This window comes from Cynocephalus volans, chromosome 4 (genome assembly GCF_027409185.1).
Source record: "Cynocephalus volans isolate mCynVol1 chromosome 4, mCynVol1.pri, whole genome shotgun sequence".
Taxonomy (NCBI): domain Eukaryota; kingdom Metazoa; phylum Chordata; class Mammalia; order Dermoptera; family Cynocephalidae; genus Cynocephalus; species Cynocephalus volans.
In genome coordinates, this window is record NC_084463.1 from 118,534,275 (window position 1) to 118,547,322 (window position 13,048).

Sequence of the window (13,048 nt, forward strand, 5' to 3'; positions counted from 1 at the left end):
ATACCAACTATTTTGCAATGCATCATTTGCTATATTATATTTTTCACCTCATCTTATACCACAACACTCCAGAAGAACTAACAACCTGGCTTACACACTCCTGGCAGGAGATAAGGAGATCAGGGACCCTCCTCTGATCACAGAACACTGAAATTCACCCGTTGACTAGCTCCTTTCATGCACACAATCCTTTTGATCAGCTTTTAGTGCTTCTCTCTTAAAGAGAACAGTCAACTATTCCATTAAAACAGACTCCAATAGCAAGTCAGAGATCAAAAGAGGTACTAACAAGAATTAATAACTTTCATGAAAAAAGAACACTCAAAGAATAAGAAAAAAACTTTTGGATATAAAAAATGTGAGAGCAAAAACAAAACATGCAATAGAATTAGAATATAAAGTCAAAGAAATCTCACAGACACTAGCACAGAAAGGCAGAGTAACAGACAAATAAGGGAGAAAATATAAGAAAATTTAATGAATCCAGGTCTACTCAAAAGCATCTCTTCAGAATTTGTCTTCCTTTGTCCTGCAGCACCAATTTTTCCATGTTATGGGATCAGTCCTATTAGCATACAAACATATTCTTATTTCTTCCATCTTATTCACACAAACAAACCCGTTCCTAAACTCCCTTGACCCTCTAGCTACCTCCACATTTCTCTCAGTTTCTCTTCACAGAAGAAATTCCTGCAAAGAGCTGCCTACACTTGCTGTCTTTGATTGCTCTCTTCCTATGCTCTCTCTCCTTTTTATTTTTTAAAAGATGACCGGTAAGGGGATCTTAACCCTTGACTTGGTGTTGTCAGCACCACGCTCAACCAGTGAGTGAACCGGCCATCCTTGTATATAGGGATCCGAATCCATGGCCTTAGTGCTATCAGCACCACACTCTCCCGAGTAAGCCACAGGCCGGCCCCTATGCTCTCTTTTTAAAAACGTTTTGCTATGGAAAATTTCAAACATATCCAAAAGTAGACAGAATAGAATAATGAAAACCCCGTATCCAACACCCAACTTCAACAATAACCCACAGCCTATAACTCCACTCACTTTTCCCTCCTATATTACGCTGAAGCAAATCATAACATCATATCCTATCACACATAAATATTTTAGTATATATCTTTAAAAGAACTTAAAAATCCAAAATACTATTATCATGCTAAAATAATCACTATTTTCTTAATATCAAATACCCTGTCTCATGTCATATTTTTTTTAGTTTGTTTGAATCAGGATCCAAATAAAGTCCACATATTGAAATTTATTAAGAAGTCTTTTAACGTATACCTTTGTTGAGATAGAATTCACATACCATATAATTCACACATTTAAAATGTATAGTTCAATGGTTTTTGGTACACTCAGAGTTGTGTGACCACCATCGCAATCAATTTTGGAACATTTTCATCATTCCCAAAAGGAGCACTTACCCTTTAGCAATCACACATCCCCCACCGCCCCATTCCACCAGCTCTGCCTTCACTCTAGGCAACCATAAATCTACTTTCTTTCTCTACAGATTTGCCTATTCTGGACATTTCATATAAAAAGAATCATACTAGGGGTCTTCAAAAAGTTCAAGGAAAGGTTTGTATTATCTTTTAATTCCATTTTTCCATGAACTTTTTGAAGTACCATCATAAAATATGTGGCCTTTTATGACTAACTTCTTCCACTTAGAATGTTTTCAAAGTTTATTCACGTTGTTGCATGAGTCAGTACTTCACTCCTTTTTATTGCCAAATAATATTCATTATATGGATCTACTATATCTTATTTATCAGTTGACGAATACTCAACCGTTGGGCTCATCTCTATTTTTACCCCTTGGAATTTGTTTGTTGAAGAAATCTGTTCCTATAGAGGCTCCAATGGTTTAGAATTTGCTAATTGTATTCCTTTGGTATAGTAGGGTCCTGTGAATTGTATCGCTTTGGTATATGCACGTTCCTGTGAATTAGTAGTTGGGTCTAGAAGTTATGATCTTCAGGATTTTTTAAAATTTTTAATTTTTTTTCTCCTCCCTCTCTTTTTGGCAAGATCATTTCACAGATGATAATGTTTTACCATCAAGGAGCACATATCTAGGTATCTCTGTGATGTTAGCAACCACTGATAATGTCTAGACCCACTCTCTTCAAACCCACTCCAGTTAGGCTTTTGTGCCCACCACTTCACTGAACTTACTCATCAAGGTCACCAATAAGTGCCACGTGGTATGCAGTGGCCAAATCTGTCTTTTTCTGTCTTAATCTATCAGCAGTATTTGACCAAGTTGATTTCTTCCTCTCAAAACATGTTCTTCATTTGACTTCAGGATACCAGTGCTTGTTTTCCTCTTCTCCATGGCTGTTCCTTCTCAGTCTCTTTGATGGTTCTTTCTTTTCTCCTAACCAATTAATATTACTGAACCCAAGGGCTCAGTCTTTAGTCTTCTTCTCTATCTAAACTCACTCATTTGGTAATTTCCCTAGTGGTTTTAAATACGATTTATGTGTTCATAACTCCCAAATTAAAATTTTCCACTCTGAACCCCTTCCCTGAACTCCAGACATATGTTGCCAGTTACCAATTTTGACATTTGCACTTGGATATCTAATGAATGTCAAATTGAACATGATCAAAAATGAACTCCTTATCTACCCCTAAAATTTGTTACTCTTATGTCTTCCATACATGTATGCTTCCAACTGCTTAGGCCAAAGACCTTGAAGTAATCTTTGATGCCTCTCTTTCCTTCACATCCATAGCACATCTGTCAGAAAATCCTGCTAACTTTACCTTCACAATATATCCAAATCTGGTCACTTCTCACTATCTCCACAGCTACAATCCTAGTCTAAACCATCAGCACCTCTCACCTGGATTATTGCAACAGCCTCTTTATGGGTGTCTCTGCCTCCAATCTTAAACTCCCTACAGTTTAGTCTCAACGCAGCAGCTAGAGTAACACTATTAAAAGTTAAAACAGATCAATGGCTTCTCATCATACTCGAAGTAAATACCAAAGTCCTTATAATGGCCTGCAAGGCCCTCTAAAATCTACCATTGATGTTCAAGGTCTATACCTACACCACTACTTCCCTCCTTGCTCACTTCAGTTGAGCCACCCTATTCTCTTTGTAATTCCTCTATTGCGAATGACAAACTTCTATCTCAGCACCTTTGCACTTGTTTTTCCTTCTTCCTGGAAATGTTCTTATCCCAGACTGTTCTACAGCTTGTTTCTTTACCTCTTTCAGGTCTCTGTTCAAATAACTCTTCTCACAAAGGCCTTCCTTTACTATCCAATATAGAATTGCAACCCATTCCATTTTCACCCCCCAGCACTATTTCCCTTTTCTGTTTTATTTTTCTCTAAAGCACTTACCACTTTCCAACATACTACTTAATGTACTTGCCTTCTATGAGGATTTAAATTCCAGAAGGGTAGAGTTTTTTGTCTTATTGTTTAATGTTCTATCCCTAGAACCTAAAACAGTGTGAGGTGCATAGCAATCTTTAATGTGTCAGCTCTCTTCTACTCATTTAGTAGTGACTCCACCTCAAGGAATGCCGTAGATATACTACGTAAGAATACAAGTTGTTGTTTGTACAAAAAATCTAAAGTAGAAAGTTATTTGTGTAAATATATAAAGCAAGTATAAAAACAGTATAAATATACCTCTGTTAATTGCTAAAATGATGACAGAGATGGGTGTTAACTAAAGTTATGTTTAAGTTGAGAGTTAAGATAACACTCAAAGGAAAAAATGATTTGTGATAATATATATATTAAAAAAATAAGGCAGGTGGCGCAGAGTACAGATAAAGGGTCCTGGTTAACAATTCCTACATTAGACCACACTCAAGTGAGAGGATAACACTTCAAGATAGCCCTCCATTAAGAGGAAGGAGCTCCACAAACTGCTTCTATTATCCTACTTACTGTTCCTACCTATCTATTCATGGGCTGGACAGAAAAGATGCTGATGATCATAACTGTTATAATCACAGGAGTATCAGTTTTTCAGATACTGAGCCAAGAACCAAAAGATAGGTAAGATATCGTCTCCCACCTCTTACCTATCTCCTTTTTTGTTTTTTAGGGTAAAAAGAGGTAGGGTGGAGGGGGAGACAGGTGGAGGTATAAAAGTACCATCAGTCCTCCATTTCCACGGGTTCCACATTCCTGGATTCAAACAACTGCAGATCGAGAGTTCTGAGGGGAAAAATTGTGTCTGCACTGGACAAGTACAGACATTTTTTTCTTGTCATTATTCCCTGAACAATACAGTATAACAATTATTCACATAGCACTTATATTAGGTACTATATATAATCTAGAGATGATTTTAAATACACGAGAGGATGTGCATAGGTTATGCTATGCCATTTTATATCAGAGACTCAAGCATTTGTGGATTTTAGTACTGGCAGAAGGTCTTGGAACCAATCCCTTCCTGATACCAAGGGACAATACCCAGGGATGACGATATCTTCTAAAGATGCCCTTCCTTTGTCTTTGACAGCAGGTTCCTCTAGAGGAAGCTTAGGAAACTTAATTAGGGTTTAAAAAATAAGCCAATATTTAAATATTCTTGTTTTTATAAATACACATACATTAAGGAGTAAATCTTAATGACTATGCTATCAATTTAAAGATCAAAAATGTCATGGCACACACTCTTCGGTTACATAGTATGTAAAATAATATACTGTTTTTCAAAAAGTGATATACAAATGTTACAGCATAGACCTTTACCTGGGCCACAACATTCTACAGCTCCCCCAAACCTCTACAATTAAGGATAACTACTTAATCCAGGGAAAACCATAAAGCCTAGAAGATATGATTAGACAACCAAGCGATACTTTATTTTGAAAACTGTCACTTTCTCTTTAGAGACTATTTGCTCTTCAATCAAGGACTATGGGGGAGATTTTACTGGGAAAAGTCTATTTAAAAAATAGTTTTATACATAAGTGTGTTTGATTAAAAGTTGAAAACCGCTTATACAGTCAATTTCTACCATTCTTGCTTTGACAAAAATATCCAAAGCTAACCCGTTGAACTGGACAATGCTCAATTCTCAACTACTTTACATATATCTCGTTCCAATTAGGTCTGGTAAATTTACAACAAAACAAAAGCCATTCCACTCTGGTGTCAGAAGCCACATTTGACGTAGTGTAATTAAAAAAATAAATCACGGCTTTAAAATACAAAATGCCTAACTGCATTTTAAAAAATGAAAAAAGTACAGGGGCTTTGAGCTGTAAAGATTGTCAACTAAGATCAAAGCAAATAAACACGCATTATTAAAAGCATAAAATTAATAGTAGTTACTCTTAGTAAATCCCTGAAATGGTAATGGGATTCTCTTTACTTCACCTGGCGTTGTGAGGGACTGGTATTCTGGCTTCCCTGGACGTTTCTACTTATAACTGAGCCAGTTCAACCAATAGTTACTGATCTCCCGCAGGTCGGCGCTGAGCTGCGTGGGGAATACAAAACTGAAAAGGCCATAATCTCTAGGGGCCGACGAGTGAAGGGCGAAGACTGATGGATCACTAGACTAGGACACAGTGGAGCACTGCCTCAGATCAACCCTCCTCTCTGTGTTTATAAAAACTAAGACGAAAACTATACTGCCCCACAGACAGTTCCCAACTCTCCCGAGGAGAGGAGGGCGGGCGGCAGGTGGCAGGCGGCCTCGGCTCCTCGTCTTTGTTGACTGTCGCTTCCCCCTACCTTCCCTGCCCCCTTATGAGGGATTACGGAACTAGGCGACAAGCGCCTCGGGGCGGGTGGCCGCAAAGGTAGCTGTGGACCCAACTGGGGCTTCCGGTCCGCCCGGGAGACTCCCTGGGCCGGACTGGGCCGGGAGCTGAAGGGAGCGGTGGGCTCGTGCCGGGCGGCGAGCGCATCGCGGACTCACCTTGGACACCATTTTCTTCAGCTGGCTCTCCGACACCGCCATGACGGTCGCCCCGCGATTCCCGTCCCCGCAGGCAGAGGGTCAGCCGCCCCCTGGCCGCCCCACACAGCCGCACACCAAGCGGCCTGCCCCCCACCCCCCGCCTCTAACAACAGGAACTTGGCGCCACGACAGCACTTCCGCTTCCCTTACGTCACTTCCGAGGCTACTGTCCAGGAGAGAAGGGTGGACAGTGCAACACTGAGGCCCAGCGCGGGGGTGGGTTCCGACCAACTCACTCCTCGTGTGCCTGACTTGGCGGGCCAAATCGGGTCCCAAGGATGAGGGCAAGCCTAAGGGTTTGGGCTGGGATAAGATTGTCAGGTATTTCAGTCGCCTTTAGACTTAAGGAAGCAGGTGCAGGGAGGGGAAGAAGTACGAAGGGCTTGTGAGTGAGCCTTAATGACTCATTCACCATCAAGTGGGAGAGCACCGGACTGTCAGTCAGAGAACTGTTCTGCCACTGCCTTGCCCTTGTGGTAATAGTAGGCAAGTGCACTTCTAGCTCGGGCTGAAGTTTTTCCCAGCTCTAAGACAGAGGCTTGCATTAGGTGGTGCCCGACGGTTTCTCTGATTATCAGGTGATTTTTTTTTTTTTTTTTTTTTCCTTAAAGGTTAGAAGTCCTTCCTACTACGTTCGCAAGGGCAGACAGACTGTACGGCCCTTGTTTCTGAGGAGGCCAGACAGTAATTTCTTCTCCAGGATACCTTTCCCTATGTCAGAATTTCTTTGTGCCCAGACATAAATAATAATACAGGCTGCATTCTACCTTGCGCTGTATTTGTGTAACAGCCTGTCCACCGTCAAAGTCCAAGTCCTTGAGGGCAGACTTATCTTCACTTCCTCATTGCCTTGTACGAGTACAGTGCAAGAATGGGTACTCAATCTTAACTGAATTTCTACTTCCCATAAAAGTTCTTCATGGTGACTTATATTATCATGGTTATTCCACATCACCACCAGTTTTATAAGTACAGAGTCATTCAAGGTATTGTAAAGCTTGGGTTTGATAATGCGAAATATGATAGTTTGGGTGATTTTAGTATAGTGCTAATAAGAACAAGGCTGTGGTATTGATTCTCTTCTAAGTTGGCAGCTAAGTGAAAGTTACATACAGAAAGAGGGCCCAATTGAAAGCATATGGAAGTGTCATTATGAATTGTTGCCAGTACACACACACAAACAAATAAAGGCTGTCCCAACAGGTATTATTTTGGGATAACAATATGTTAATCATACAGCTCCGTAAAACTATAGGTCTATCGTTCCACTGCACCTGCTGTTTTGTCACTTAAAAGCAATGTGGTTTTCAAATTGTTTTTAAAACCACAACTTAGGAGTACCTTCAATTAGAGCAACTCTGCTTTTAGGAAGTGGAGTAGTGCCAGGTAATAGTTTTCTTGCTAAAAATAATTTTTAAAAATTTTAAAATAATTGATAAAACCCAGTCTCTTCATTTTGCACTTAAGCCACTTAAAATGAAATAATTAAGTACTCTGGGTGCTGTAGGAATTATATGAAAAAATCTTCTTAATCTGAATAAGTTTCCTTTCACTTAATAAATCAAGCATCACTTGGTGATTTTATTTATTTTTATTGATTAGGCATATTCACGGGGTACAAACCTGACCGTCACTACCTGTGCCCAAGATGTAATGGCCGATGATCAATACTATCAACATGCCCATTACCACAAATTGCAATTATTCCCCGTGTCCCCCACCCAATTAACCCCCGACCTCCCTACCCCTCTCCCAATCTGGCGATTTTAAAATCAAAGTTTATTTTATTCATTATTCTTCATATTTAAGGAAAACATGATGTAAATTGGAAAATAAAAAATTTATCTTCTGCTCCAATACCAAAAAGGCATTTTAATCCAAGCATCACTAAAAATCATAACAAGAAAAGGCACCCTGTGATTTTGGAAGAGTGAAAAGTAAAAGTTAATAGAAGTATTGTGAATGTCAAATTATCAACAAATGCTTCTTATGTAGAGGACTTATAACATGATTACTAATACTTAACACTCAAGGAAATATCCGATATAGAGAATTACTTCTACATGATGGCCTTCCAGAGAGCAAGGACTATTACTATGCATCTGAGGACTCAAACTCTAACACAGTACTTGGAATAACAGTAGGAGCTCAATAATATTTGTTGTATTGGCATATTCCTTTTATAATGTAGTGAATTCTTGGTAATTCTATTATACAATGTAACAGAATAATAATAATTCTATTATACAATATTTTGTGGTTAGATTATCGTTCAAGAGCATATTAGAAATTAGGTATCAGGAATTATCTAATTTCTAATTAGATATCAGATTTTAGAAAAGGCTAGCTTAAAAAACACAAGAAATGGTTCTTGCAGCTTTACTTTCCTATTACATACAGAAGGACAATAAGGATACATTGTTAGAGTAATACAAAAATAATCTACCTGTATAACGAAATTACATAGAACTAATGTTTATCTCTTCAAATGTCCAAGGTTTCTGTCCAGTTAACTCTGGTGGGAATCTTTCCAACATATTAAATACTTTTCTACTTTCTTAAACATGGAATACTTAATATAATTTCACCCTTTCTGTATGACTGAAATTCATTATTACAAGCATCCATTATTATACTAAATCAGCATTAGTTTGACTATTTCCTCTCTGTCTAGGATGTGTCTACCCTTATAAGCTTTCTGGCTCTTACCTCCCTGACCACGTTCAGATTCACCTATTATATGCTTTCAAAGCACCTTGGTCTTCTTCACAGTACTTATTACACTTGCAATTCATTTATTTGTCAGATCTGATTACTGTGTCTCCCACACTTGATTGTAAGGACCAAGACGGCTTGTACCTTATCCAGGCTTGTTCACTATTAGTGCCTGGTGGATGGTAGGCTCCTAATAAATACTAGCTGAATAACTAAATAAATAAACACCTATCTCAGTGCACACTACCTCTACTATTTGCTGAGGACAAGTCTGGGAAGCCAGGGAATCAATCTTTCTAAACACTATGCTTTTTTGTTGTTGTTTTTTCAAAAAGTAAGCCCCTACATGAGAATGGAAGTAATCCTTTCATAGTGTACAGGACCACAACTTTAGGGTCTTCTGATAACTATTTTGGCTACTAGGCCTTTTCCCCTTTTTAGTGCCTAGAGAAAGTAGAGGTTGCATGGGTAAGTGCCCCTTAATAGCCATGAGATCTTGAGTACTAAACTTCAATTTACTTCTCTATAAAGTGATGACAATAATAGTTACTACCTCAGTGTGAGAATTAAACAATAAAGTGCTCATCACACTGCCTGGAAGAAGTGTTGGTGTGAGCTATTATTATTAGTGTCACAATAGTAATAATATGCTATAATTCACATACAAAAATATTGCGCTATTGACCCATCACCAAAGTGTATGTACTCTGAATCATTTTCTCAGGAGTGGTTAAAGGATTTGCTCAGAACCATCAGTCCATCCAAACTCTCCCCCTTAAGACCAATGGTTATCATGAAAGCCTCATATTTTGACTTCAAAGTAAACTGCTTAACTTTCACTCATAATATTTTTCCACTGAAAATACACATTTCTCTACGGTTCTACTAATACCACAGTAAGTTTATTAGATGTTGGCGATCTTATGTAGCCCAGGAAGAGCTTACAGAAAATTTCTGTAAAAAGGAAGTCCCACTAGAAATTGAAGTATACTTTTTCTTCATATATTAAAAAATTACATTTTCCCTTTTACTATTTTAAAGTGCATGCAAAATTCTTTTCTATTTTTTGGTAGCTAATGAATCTGAAGAAGGAAAATAAAATGTTTTACCATTACTAACAACTGTATTTTGCAAAATAAACATTAATATCTTAAGATATGAATGTATACCTAGCACAGATTTTGTAGAACCATACTGGGCCTTACCTGATCATGTTTATTATAAAAGCTACAGAGTAATTTTCTTTTAAAAATGTATTACTTTCAAAATATTCCCAAAATGCTGAATGTGCTTTCAGTTTAGGACACATAATTTAAAATGATTCGCATTGCAGATGAATGTTTATCCCTGCTAAAGGTTTAAAGAACAGTACAGATATCTCAAGAACGCCAAAGAAAATTAGATTTCCCCCCTCCTTGTCTAACTTCTTAAGGATTCAAATTACAAAGCTAACAAAGAAACCATCTACCTTAACCAAGCAGTTTGTAAGGATAAGTAATAAGATGCAGAAGTTCTCAAATCGATATATGTTGGCAAAATTAAATGACCTTTCCTTTCAGGTAACTGCACTTGAGAATCAAAGTTTTAACTGTTGTTGGAGACCATGGATTGAGGATGCACTGCTTTGGAGTTTCTCCGTCACTGTATCTTCTTTCACTGTGGTACTGATGACTTCAGATACCCCCTTGTTTCCAAGAATGCAAGGCAAACTTAAAAACACTTCAGTATTTATATCATAATATCCCTGAAATGAAAAAAAGTAGGGATTATAATAGAGCTGACTCACTGCAAAAATAGTTAATATCATAAAAAATGTATACTTTCTTGCCTTTCTAGTTCTAGTACAAAGTAATACAAGTTGAACTTTAAAAAAAAAATTGTTCATTTATTTTATGAACTCAAGTTACTGTTTCAGAAAATTCTTGGGGGAATTTGAAAGATAGGAGGAGTTTGGTCACCCCTTGTGGGGAGGTAAGCTAGCCCCCTGTAATATAGGCAGCAGGTTGGGGGCTAAGAAAAAAGATGCTCAGAATGGGGAGCACCATATGGGGAGCGGCATCGCAGGGGCTCTGGGCACAGTCAAATAGAGTGCCTCTGTTGAGTTTGTCCTTTCTATGTTGGATTTTCCTCCTTGTGTTCCTAAGTCTTCGAGAAAATTTGATTATGCATTTGTGCCTCATCTTAGCTGTGCTTTAGGGAATTTATGCTTTGGGTGTAGTGATAAAGGAGAAACTGGAGAAACAGTCTGATGACGACCGGAGACCAGCTGGCACATCAGTCTGGGATGTCTTGGCTGGCTGAGGTGATAAAAGGACAACCAGAAGTTGTTTCTGGAATATATAAACACTTCTTGGGGATTCCCCAAAATTACATGATGGTAAGAGGACAATCTGGTATAAACCTAGACTTCCCACAGCCAAGCAGGATAGGCCTTAGACCAAACTGCCTCCTCCCACAAGTTACTTTAAAAGCTGGTGACACCGAAGACACCTGAGTTAGAGTATGAACAGCAATACTGCTGGTTTATATTAATAATATTAAAGTTTAAAATATGACGAGAGGCTGGTGAGTTAGCTCAGTTGGTTAGAGTGCAGTGTTATAGCACCAAGGTAAAGGGTTTGGATTCCCATACCAGCCAGCTGTCAAAACAACAAATAAATAAATAAAATATGATGAGAGAATAAGAATAGCAATTACCTTTGCTAAAACTGATACAGAATGCACTTTCTTTTTATCATTTACAATACTGTCAACCAGGTCAGCTACTGATAGTCCAACAGACCAGGATCTTTGACCTTTCACCCTTAACAGTTCCATGGCTCTAGGTTACAAAAAAACATGATCTCAGAAAATTTACAAAATATGCACATTTAGTTTTACATTGTTTAAGGTTTAAATTAGATAATTTTATAACAAAAATAAGAGTTATACAGCAATTGTTAGGTAAGCCTACAGATAATCTAGTGATTATTTAAGCTTATCTTAAGATGTCAGACAGGCAGTTCACAGAGAGAAAATACAAATGGTCTAATAACATAAAAAGATGCTCACTGCCATTAATATTTAACTAAATATGAACTAAAACAATAAATACCAGTTTTGCCTATCAAAATTGGTAAGGATTAAAAAGACTGATAACTAATTTTGGAGAAGTTATAAACAGGCATTCCCATAACTGCTGTTGAGATTATGAATGAATTAGAATGAGAGTGTAAAGTGATCTAACCTTTTAGGAAGATTTGGCAACATCTAATCTAGAAAGTCCTCTTCTAGGAGTTTATCCTACAGCAATATGCTCAAGTGTGCAAAGATATACATAATAAGCATGTTTGCTGTATTTGGAAACAACTCATCAAAAGAGGATTGGTTAAATAAATCACTACTAGGCTGGCTGGTTGCCTCAGTTGGTTAGAGCGCAGCCTTCTAACACCAAGGTCAAGGGTTTGGATCCCTGTACTGGCTAGCCGCAAAAAAATAAAATAAAATAATAATAATAAATAAATCACTACCAAATGTAGTTACATATTTTTCTTGAGAAGAATAATGTAGATTTACATGTACAATATCGAAAGATGTCCAAGATTTATCATTAAGGAAATAAATCAAGTTGCAAGATAGTATGAATAACATAAATTACAAAATAATTTTAAAAAATAATAATGTTTGTAGAAGCATTGAAAAAAAATTTTTGGACATGTGGACACTAAACTCTTAACAGTGGTTGTCTCTAGAAGACAGAATTACCCCAGCTTCTTATTTTCTACTTTACAGATATCTGCAGAATTTGAAGTTTTATAATCTGCATACATTCTTTTTCTCAATAAAAAAGATATAAATTAAACAAACATTTAAATTTCTTCCTTTTAATAACTATAAATGCAGGATTATATAATCAGATTAGAATGACTTATACTACACACTACACTTCTCGATAAGAGAACATTCTTTCCAGTTGTTATATTCTAAAAACCAAAAGCTGAAGGTTTAAAATCACCACCACTTAGACTTCAGGAAAATCTGTTACTATGTGATGGTGAAACAACAAATGACATGAAAATATACAGAGCACAGAGTCCAACCTGTGGGACAAAGACCCCTGGGAAGGCCTCTGAATAAAGGTAAAAGATACAAGGATCTACACATTACACTTTTTTTTGCCTGAACATATATGTCTTATCCGTTCATATTAGACTGATTTCAAAATGTATTTATGTTTGATTAATACATAAGTCATCCCTCGGTATCCATGGATGATTGGTTCCAGGACCTCCCCAATACCAAAATCCATGGATGCTGGAGTCTCTTATATAAAATGATGTAGTATTTGCAAATATAATACATACATTCTTCCGTGTAATTTAAAT

The 13,048-nt window shown here is 37.4% G+C and overlaps 2 protein-coding genes across 7 annotated transcripts in view; both read right to left on the reverse strand.

Moving 5' to 3' along the window:
- Positions 1-6,052, reverse strand: part of TSG101 (tumor susceptibility 101) — a 45,331-nt gene extending 39,279 nt beyond the window's left edge. The window contains exon 1 of the mRNA XM_063094324.1: positions 5,928-6,052. Within this exon, the coding sequence (XP_062950394.1) occupies positions 5,928-5,969 (42 nt within the window). The 5' untranslated portion in view covers positions 5,970-6,052. The remainder of the gene's footprint in view (positions 1-5,927) is intronic.
- Positions 6,053-8,230: 2,178 nt separating this feature from the next.
- UEVLD (UEV and lactate/malate dehyrogenase domains) overlaps positions 8,231-13,048 on the reverse strand; it is a 51,050-nt gene continuing 46,232 nt past the window's right edge. For 5 of the 6 annotated variants that reach the window (XM_063093126.1, XM_063093125.1, XM_063093127.1 and 2 more), the window contains 2 exons: positions 11,382-11,505; positions 8,231-10,428 (listed from right to left, as the gene is read on the reverse strand). In XM_063093126.1, the coding sequence (XP_062949196.1) occupies positions 10,261-10,428; positions 11,382-11,505 (292 nt within the window). In that variant the 3' untranslated portion in view covers positions 8,231-10,260. The remainder of the gene's footprint in view (positions 10,429-11,381; positions 11,506-13,048) is intronic. The other variant, XR_010023375.1, reaches the window with a different exon arrangement.